At 40.9% G+C, this 9,728-nt stretch overlaps 1 protein-coding gene across 1 annotated transcript; it reads right to left on the bottom strand.

Moving 5' to 3' along the window:
• Positions 1-810: 810 nt before the first annotated feature.
• Positions 811-8,254, bottom strand: LOC103020307 (granzyme A). The gene is made up of 5 exons (XM_007195588.2): positions 8,177-8,254; positions 5,434-5,572; positions 3,532-3,673; positions 2,997-3,266; positions 811-1,152 (listed from the first exon to the last, which is right to left on the bottom strand). Exons 1-5 carry the CDS (start codon positions 8,244-8,246, stop codon positions 991-993), a joined length of 783 nt encoding a protein of 260 aa, XP_007195650.1. The 5' UTR covers positions 8,247-8,254; the 3' UTR covers positions 811-990.
• Between the last annotated feature and the right edge of the window lie 1,474 nt (positions 8,255-9,728).

Below are 9,728 nucleotides of genomic sequence, written 5' to 3'. Positions count from 1 at the left end.
CGCTCCAGACTGGCTGTTTCTGTTTCTTGCAGAATTGCTGAGTCCTTCACTGTACTTGTTACTAGACAGACTGACCTTAGTTTCCCTCCTGCTGGGCCCCACTGAATCAGTGAAGTGAATAATTCAAGCCAAGTTTGCATATCACTTGTCACATGGATGACACAGGTGACATTGGTCCCTTGATCTCTCCTTTGCATTACCCACAAGGTCTCTATATTACTCTGGTTCACTTTGCTGGTGGAGATCTGCCTGCTAAAGTTATAGGAGAGCAACAAGTACAGTGATACAAATTGATTTTATTTATGATAAAATTAAGACACGACAGCAGTGGGCATATACCTGGAGAAAACCATAATTCAGAAAGATACATGCACCTCGATGTTCATTGCAGCATTGCTTACAATAGCCAGGACATGGAAGCAACCTAAATGTCCATCAACAGAGGAATGGAGAAAGAAGATGTGGTACATATATACAATGGAATATTACTCAGCCATAAAAAGGAACAAAATAATGCTATTTGCAGCAACATGGACTGACCTAGAGATTTTTGTACTGAGTGAAGTAAGTCAGACACAGAAAGACAAATATCATATGATATCGCTTATATGTGGAATCTTTAAAAAAAGGGTACAAATGAACTTATTTACAAAACAGAAGTAGAGTCATGGATGTAGAAAACAAACTTATGGTTACCAGGGGATAAGGGGCAGGAGGGATAAATTGGGAGATTGGGACTGACATATGCACACTACTATATATAAAACAGATAACTAATAAGAATCTGCTGTAGAGTACAGGGAACTCTACTCAATACTCTGTAATGGCCTATATGGGAAAAGAGTCTAAAGAAAAGGAGTGAATATATGTATATGAATAACTGATTCACTTTGCTGTATACCTGAAACTAATACATCATTGTAAGTCAACTATACTCTAATAAAAATTTAAAAAAAAGAAGTAACAGCAAATGAAATGAAATACGGTTATCTAAACTGCATGTTTCATAGTCTTAGCTATCCAGCTGAGGTGTTTCTTTGAGAGAAGAATATAGACGCCAGGTCCTCGAGGGTCTCCGCATTTCCCTGGAAGGCCAAAGGCAGTGATGCCTCTGAAAATGCCTTCACATATCAAAGGGCTTCCAGAATCTCCCTGGGGGAAAACAAGAGGAATGATGAAGACCAGCATCAAATACGACCACTAGCAGAATGGAAGAAATTCCATTTAATGTGGAGCACTTAAGGTGAAGTTAAGACCAACCTTGACTTACTTGACAATTAGTGCTTAAAAAACCAAAATGTTTGGGAATATTCAATAATATGTTCAAATTGGTTTTCTCGACTTGTTTGTGAAGCAGTGAAAATTGATATGAAACTTGTATTATTGTCTGTGTAATCCACTAACTTTGAGACAAATTCTCTGCTTTAGAAACTCTCCTGTTTGTCATTTTCTCAAAATGTTTAATAACTCAAGGGATAAAATAGTCAAATGCAGATTGGCCACTGAGGCAAAGAATAAAAGCCATGTTTTCTAGTTCCTCCAGCAGATAATTGTCTTCCCAAAGGAACAAAACCAAAGCAACCTTTTCCTTCCCCTTCTAAAATAGACAGAAATTGCTCCCTCGAGTCTCCTTTTTTTTTTTTTAATGAGAAAGAAACATTTAATGAAATAAGTTATACAACAATATCTCTAAAGAGCTTATGGAATGTGAAAGACTCAAAATAAAATTCAACTCATCAATACAGTAATCATTGAAGAGAAAATTACATTTTAAAACTTGTGTTATTAATCTGCCAGTCTATCACCCTATATAGTATCAATGAACATTAAAATTAGACCTTAGAGGTCAATTCCTTCAAACTTCCACAAACACCATTCTTCTCTAGCAAACATCGTTCATTTAGTCAATATTTATGGAGCATCTACCATGTGCCATGTAGTCTTCTAGACACTAGGACTAAATCAGTGAACAAAATAGACAAAAAGTACTGCTCTCGTGGAATTTACATTATTCTTTGCTTTTCCTCCCGAGTCTCCTTTGAGCATCTGATGCTAGATGGATGCTTCCGGAAGTCAGTGATAACACTTTGGAACTGCCTGTTTCCACTAGGAGGGAGGCTTCAGTTAGCTGTAAATCATGCTTTATTCTTGTGCGTGAGCCACCCAATATGTGACCTTGTATTCTCTCAAGGAACTTTAGAATCAGCTTATTTAAATGTATTTAAGGTCTAGAGACCAGATTGGCTGTTTCCGGCTTTAGGGAGGATGGGTGGTGCCGGATGAAGGGCTACTGAGGCTTGTACACAGAGTTCTGCAAATGCGAGGCTCTGAGGGCTCAGCTCCATCCTGTGAAGTGAGAAGTGACAAACCAGTGCTCAGAGCTTAAACCTTTGTCAAGGGTTCTTCTACTCCTATCTTTAAGCAGAGCCCAGCCCCAGCCCTTCTCAGGGCATATGGTAGGGAGGCTTGTGTGCACTTTGGAATGGATCATTCTTGGAAGTTGTTTCCAGGGGTTGAGCTCAGCTCTAGGAAGCTATGGGGTTTACCCCGGAGATCTTCAGTCTGTCTTGGGAATGCAGGCATTTCAGACTTACCTGGTTAAATGGCAGAGGAATTTTGGGGGGTGCTCAGATGGGGAAAACGTACTGAAGGCACTAGAGGAACCCTGACTTCAGCTCTCCTCAGTGTTATATATTTTTCGGTTTAGGTCTATATATGTTAATATGAAAAATGAGAAAAAATAACTTCTTAGTGGTTTTTGATATAAAATCAAGAAGATGTAGTAGTTCAACCCAGGCACTAGCATGGTTTATGATGAACAACTCACCTGAGCTGAGAGCATTAATTAATTTGACTGGAGTTTTATCAAACTTCTTTTTAAAAGCACTAGGACGCTGTAGAAGCCAATGTCATGACAAGGCAAAGAGTGACTTCACGTTCTCTACATCTGCATGACTTAACCCAACGGCTAGAATTTGGGATCTTATTTTACTTACACTGCAGGAGTCTCTTCCACCTTGGAGGCTTCCGGCACAAATCATATTCAGTCCAATCACAGGGTTATAATTATAGTGCCTTTGATCGTTGCAGATTTTTCTGTCTATGACGGTGACATTGACCTCTCTCAAAATATCAGACCGAGGTGAATTATTGTGAAACATACCCCACCCTGCAACTCGACACATAGTTCCCGGTTTCACATCATCCCCCAATTTAGGGAGAGGAAGGATAGCCACGTTTTTATTAATTGTTGCTTTTTTGTTCAGCTGTTGGAAGACAAGCAAAAAGTTAACAGAATGAGATAATTAAGAATTTCATCCAATAAAAATGAATTAAAAAAAATAAAAATTTCACATTTTTATTTAAATTCTAGCCCAACCCTCAGGGACCCCCCCCCCCCAACTCCCACACCCTTACGCAGCTACAGTCTGTAGTTATCGGAGCACTGAGAAAGGTTTCCATGTAGGTGGCCAGACTATAGGAGCTTCTATGACTTTTAAGTCAATCAAAAGTATAATCAAAGTTTCGTACCTTTAGAAGTTTAAGATCACCCTCATGCGTGTCCTGGTCATAGCATGGATAGGGAAACTCTTTCTTAACGAACATGATCTGTTTTTCAGGCTCTTTCTTGGTTATTGAGTGAGCCCCAAGAACGATCTGGGATCTTCTGTTCCTGAAAACAGACACAACACCGTTAATTTGGTTTACTCTTTAAATCAGAAGCTGAGCATATTATGTGCTGATCAGTTTCATTGTCCCATTTGTAAATATGCTTGCTATGAAAATACTTGTTTGTGGCTCAGAAAAAAATGTGTACTTAAGGGGCTTCCTTGGTGGCGCAGTGGTTGGGAGTCTGCCTGCCAATGCAGGGGACACGGGTTCGAGCCCTGATCTGGGAAGATCCCACATGCCGCGGGGCAACTAGGCCCGTGAGCCACAACTACTGAGCCTGCGCATCTGGAGCCTGTGCTCCGTAACAAGAGAGGCCACGACAGTGAGAGGCCCGCGCACCGCGATGAAGAGTGGCCCCCGCTCGCCACAACTAGAGAAAGCCCTCGCACAGAAACGAAGACCCAACACAGCCAAAAATAAATAAATAAATAAATTAATTAATTAAAAAAAGTGTACTTTAAAGAATAAAAAGTGAATTGTTTATGAATTTATCATTACCATTATCATCATGATCACCTGCAGCTTATTTATAACAAGCTAAACTAGGTTTCATTGAAAAACAAATGATAAGAGAATTCCATGGCAGCTAAGCCAAGTCTTGGGATCTTTGTTGGGGTTTTACTGCTGTCCCCTCAGCCTTCCTTTAGTTGTAATAGAGAATCAGGTTGCAGATGACTGGAAAACAGAGGTCTCAGTAGTCTAGAGACAAAAGCAAAAGACACTCGATAGTTGTAGACTAATGCCCTGAAGATGAAGATATCTTTGTAACAGAACAGCCGACTTAAATGGGAAAACTTTCAGAGATAGACTGCTTAGTGGAAGACCCTATTTGCATGGCATTGAGTGTGTGTTTGAGGGGATGGTGGTCTGCAGGAGGGTCCCAGCATTCTTTCCTTTTATTACTCCATGCTAAAGGTTCATTTTGGTTAATAAAATCAAGATACTCTCTGATGCATTAATGATGAAGGCCATTATCACTCACAACTTAGTGTATAAACTACACCAACCGTATATTCACATTGCTGTTTTTCCATTACACAGCTGATATTAGTCTCACTTAAGACATTAGAACAGTGCTTTCAGTAGACTACACTTTGATGATGAAATGTTCTAGAAATCTGCACTGTCCAATATGGAGCCCCATGTAGGCTACTGAGGACTTGAAATGTGGCCAGTGAGACCAAGGACCGAAATTTGCAATTTGATTTAACTTTAATTAATGTAAATGTATATAGCCATAGGTAATTTACATAGCCAACATGACAGTGGCTATCATAATAGACAGCCCAGGTTTAGAGGCTTGATTTAGGGAGCGGAGAAATGACCAGCCCTGGAAGAGGTTTGAAGGCAGTGGTTGATGGTGGTTAAAAGATGGCTGAAGGCGTGAGAAGTTCATAAGAAAAACAGGAAGGCATTCAAAAGAAGCTTTCTCTACTTGACAGTGGTGCTCAGGTCCCTGAGTGGACACTGAAATTTTCACCCTTCCGCACCATCATGAAATCAAGACCAGCAGCAAAGACTTGCAGCACCTGAGCCGGGTGGCTCTAGGGGAGATCTTCCGAAAGAGCTCTGGATGCTGCTTCCTCATTGGTCTGATTCTTTGGGGCTGAGTCTGGGCTCAACTCCCTTTTGGGGTAAAGCAAGTTGTCAAAGAGGTAAGCGATCTAAAGATCCTGTGGCTTTAGTGGTATTTACTCTCTTCATTAATATTCCCCCAAGTTAGAATGTCTCCACAAATGTTTTTTAAACCCAAGCACTTACAGGTTACAGTGAGCTGCAGTCAATACCCAGTCTTTTGCAATCAAAGCCCCGGCACAGATATTTTTCCCTTGAAGTAGCACCATGTAGGGTCTTGAATGAGGAGTCACTTGATTTCCTCCAATAATTTTTACACAGAGATCTGTTAAAAAGAAAAAGACAAGTCATATCAGTGACCCCTCCAAAGAGTTCTACCTAAAGCCATGTTTCTAAGACTAGACATGCATTTCCCACTTAGAGAGGAGGGGAGATGAGAGTACCCTCCCCATCTTCATGTGGATTTCAGATATCTGAATGTAAATCCCATTCCTGTTGGACTTTCTGAGAAGGTCCTGCTCTTTCACCCACAGAAACCATGCCGTTGGCCGTTCCAGGGATTATCAGGCTGGAAATCTGTCCCAACCGCTGACCTCAGGCCTCAGGGCTTGCAAAGGCAGACAACTGTGCACGGGTTTATACCAGGAACAGGTGCACCAGGAGCCGCTGGTGATGATGACAGCCTTGAATGATCCCCCACACCTCTCCCTTTCTGGCTAAGTATTAATTTGGGGAAGCAGAGTGGCTTTTAGAAGCTTGAAAACCACCCTTTTTGCCCCAAGCCCTTGCAAACCCCCACAGCTTACAAACTGATATTAGTACCTTTTAGCTGTGACCCTACCCTTGAGTTCTTTGGTCATTGTGAGACTTTTGCTTACTGAAATTTGCACTCTTCTCATTCATAAATTGAGAGAATAATATCTTTTGCACCTGAAGCTCCCCTTCAATCTCCAGACTGAACCACATGGTTTAATCTAATCCCTTTTCCAATGAAGAGAGGAGAGAAGATGCTATAGGGAGAGAATTCTGCCTTAGTCAAATTTCTTTGGTGATAGAACAAGAGTAGAGATTCACTATTAGCGAACAGTGAGACCAAAGCACGAGGCAAACCATACATGTTGGTTGAGAGGATCTTGTGCCCGTGTGATATACTCTCAGCACCACCTTCCTACACCAGATGTTCTTGGATTCTCCCCAAACATTTCTCCTGACCATTGGCTGGGACTCAGGTTTCCTTCAATAGGGCACAGTACCTGTTACTCCATTATTAAAGCTAACTCATTGCCAGATTTACAATGAGGTGTAAATGATGCGAGTGGGGGAAGGGGAAGTGGGTGTCTAGAAGGGCTCTTGTTTCCAGAAGGGAGTTGGGAAGGGGAAGTCCTAGGCTCTAGAAGTAAAAGGATAAGGGACTTAGAAAAACCAAGAGAACTTCACCTACATCTCAATTTTCCTAGGGTGTATCACGAATAGATGGATTTCAAAGATGCATCTTTGGACCGTCTGGGCTGCAGAAATCATAAACTCAATATAATACTTCGTTTTGCAGAGTGCTGTGTTTGGTGAGCACACATACCACCTCAGAAAAAGTCCCCATATCCCACAACCTAGGATTCGGGAATAGGATTTAGAGCAGGTGAGAAGCTTTTAAAACTAGCAATTCTTGGTTCCCACCCAGAATCACAATAAATTAAAATCACTGGGGCTGGGATATCAGCATTGTTTCAAAACCCTCCAGAGGATTCTAACGTGTAGAAGGATTGAGACCTCCCGTCCAGAGCATCAAGTCTTGCTTTGCTGTGTCTGTTCCTTTCAGGGACCCACACTGCTCTCTCTGACCACAGGAAACAAAGAGTAAGTTGATTTTGTTGTTTCCTTTGAAGAAAAGATATGATTGGATTTTTAAAATCTGCTGTTTTCACTGTTGTGGAGGATGTAACATGCCTGAACACAGTCGTGCTATGCCATACTTATAGTACTCTGCCCACCCTTTTGTTTCTAATGCCCTGCCACCTTCTTATTTCTAAAACTTTTAGGTGCAAGATAAACCAGAGAACTTCCTTGGGAATTTTTGGTAAGATAGGTTGTTGCATCAACCCCTGCCCATCACTTCCATCTCCAAAAGCTGCCAGAATGTGGGGAAAACCCATGGCTCCTCCACACTTGTCAGCACAGTTCAGCCTAGCCCCAGAGTGGTTTTCACTGCCTAGAAAGTTTTTAAGGAACATCTAGAGCTACCCAGGGGCTATTACCCTTCTAGTGATAATACCATGACTTTTACAGCATTTCAAACTGATGCATGTGCAACTCACACAAAACCAGGCAAGTTGGTTACTACTTAGTACATCAAAGAATAAGCTTAATACAAAATACTATAGCACTTCCAAAGAGTCAATGCGGGGATGCTCCCAATGTCCTAATGTATTCCCAAGGACACACTAGCCTAGAGAAATAATGATAAATATTCGAATCATTCCTGATTTTGGGGGTGTGTCTAGGTCAGGTTTTTTTTTTTTTAAATTATTTATTTATTATTGAAGTATAGTCGATTTGGTCATTAAAGCTATCTATGCATTTTCTGCAGCAAGAAAGGCTGAGGCATCGCTATTCCTTCCCTGAAAGGTCCTATTTGTTTTCCTAACTTAAGAACTTTTTGTTTGTTTGTTTACTTGTTTTTACAATGTCCTTTTTGGCAGTTTTCAAGCCACAAGTCGGCAGCACTGGTGGTTCTGTTATCTTTCGTAAAGGAATTGTAAAGAAGAAAGAAGGATGTTTTTCCTTCTAAAATAAAGATATATGTAGAATCCAAGAAAGAATGTTAAGGCTTGTGAGAAAAACATCTCCTCTTAGTACACTTAGCTAATATCGCCAAAGAGTCTGCTCCATTTTGCTTAATTGCTATAATGGAAATGACAAGAATCAGTCTTACCTTCAGGAATTAGAAGGAGAAAAATGACCATTGAGAGAGTGGCTGCCAGAAATGTAGAGGAGTTCTTCATTGTGGCTGGTGTCCCCACGTCAATCAATGTGAAAATCTGTTTTCAGTTCTTACTGGCTCTTATTTATATATCGAGAATACAAAGGATGTGGTTTCCTTTCTTTTCTTTCTTTCCAATTTCAAAGTTGAGTATTAGGAAAAAAAAAAAAACAAACCACAAGTGAGAACAGTGAGTAATCACTCCTTATCTGCGGGCATGCTTTCCTCGGCTAGGATTGCTGAGGGGAGAGGGTTGTAATTCTACAGAGCGGATGGGGACAATGGGCCCTCTTTGCCATCAGAACATAGTATACAAGAAGAGACTCCCAATGTTTCAGCTGAGATTTCGAGGATTCTAATTTTCATCAGCAGCAACATTATCTTTTCTATCCACAAATGAAAGCTCTTTAAAGACTTAAATCAGAGATTTAAAATTGGTCACCTAAAAGTTGGTCACCAACCAAGTGTCTTTCTAGTCATCTGCTTGGATTTTGTAAGGATTAATCAGCCAAGGGCACGTGGAAATATAGGATGGAGGCTTATTTATTCATAAGCTCCTGCCTGGATTTTCCTTCCCCACTTTGTGGAGGGTAACTTATTGTGCCCCTGTCTGGAGCTTGGCAGGTGGGGACAGAGGCTGGGGGTGGGGCAGGGAGGGTTGGCTCTTTCCAGTCCCCTGATTGTGCTTCCCCTGGTCATTTGATTTTACAACTTTAGACATATGGAAGTATCTCTGAGTTGCTCCTTCCTTCCTCTCTTCCTGTCTCTCCCTCCTATCCTTCCTTCCTTCCTTCTGGATTTAGCTAAGAAAGGAAAATGGGAGTCAGACATGGCTATTTCCTTCCGGTAAGGAAAATATCTCACTCTAAGAAGGATCATCCTCAGTCCCTGAAGGAACAGTGTTCAGTATGTTTTCTATTAGAAGTCTGTAGCTCTTGTTCTGAGCTGAGGATGTGGTCTTTATTATATTACATGTATATGGTCATACGTTCGATCAGGGTGTTTGGTGTTAACCAGCCATCCCCGGAATTAACACCCTGATGACTTCAGACTCAGAAGCTGCTTTTTCAGAAATCACACGACCTTGGAAGGAAGCCCTACTGAGACACCTGTGTTTCCTTTTCCCAGATATTGCTAGCACATCAAAGATGAATCATTTTCAGTAAAGCAGTGGGATACCCTGCTTCTGTTTTTGGTGAATAATTTTGGTGCAGACTTTCAAAAAAATCAAATTTTAATTGACTACAGCTACTGAAAATGTCCTAAAGGAAACATTGATAATTCTGTTTCTTTTTATGTGACTATGGTTACCTTTCCTAGACTCATGTTGACTTTTAACAGTTTTCCGAGATATAATTTACATACCATCAAGTTCACTCATTTGAAGTGTATAATTCAATGGCTTTTAGTGTATTTCTAGAGTTGTGTAACCATCACCATAATCTGATTCTAGTACATTTTTATCATTCCCTGAAGAAGCCTCACGGTCATTAGCAGTCACTCT

This window comes from Balaenoptera acutorostrata, chromosome 2 (assembly GCF_949987535.1).
Source record: "Balaenoptera acutorostrata chromosome 2, mBalAcu1.1, whole genome shotgun sequence".
Lineage (NCBI taxonomy): Eukaryota > Metazoa > Chordata > Mammalia > Artiodactyla > Balaenopteridae > Balaenoptera > Balaenoptera acutorostrata.
This window is presented reverse-complemented; position numbering and strand designations above follow the sequence as displayed.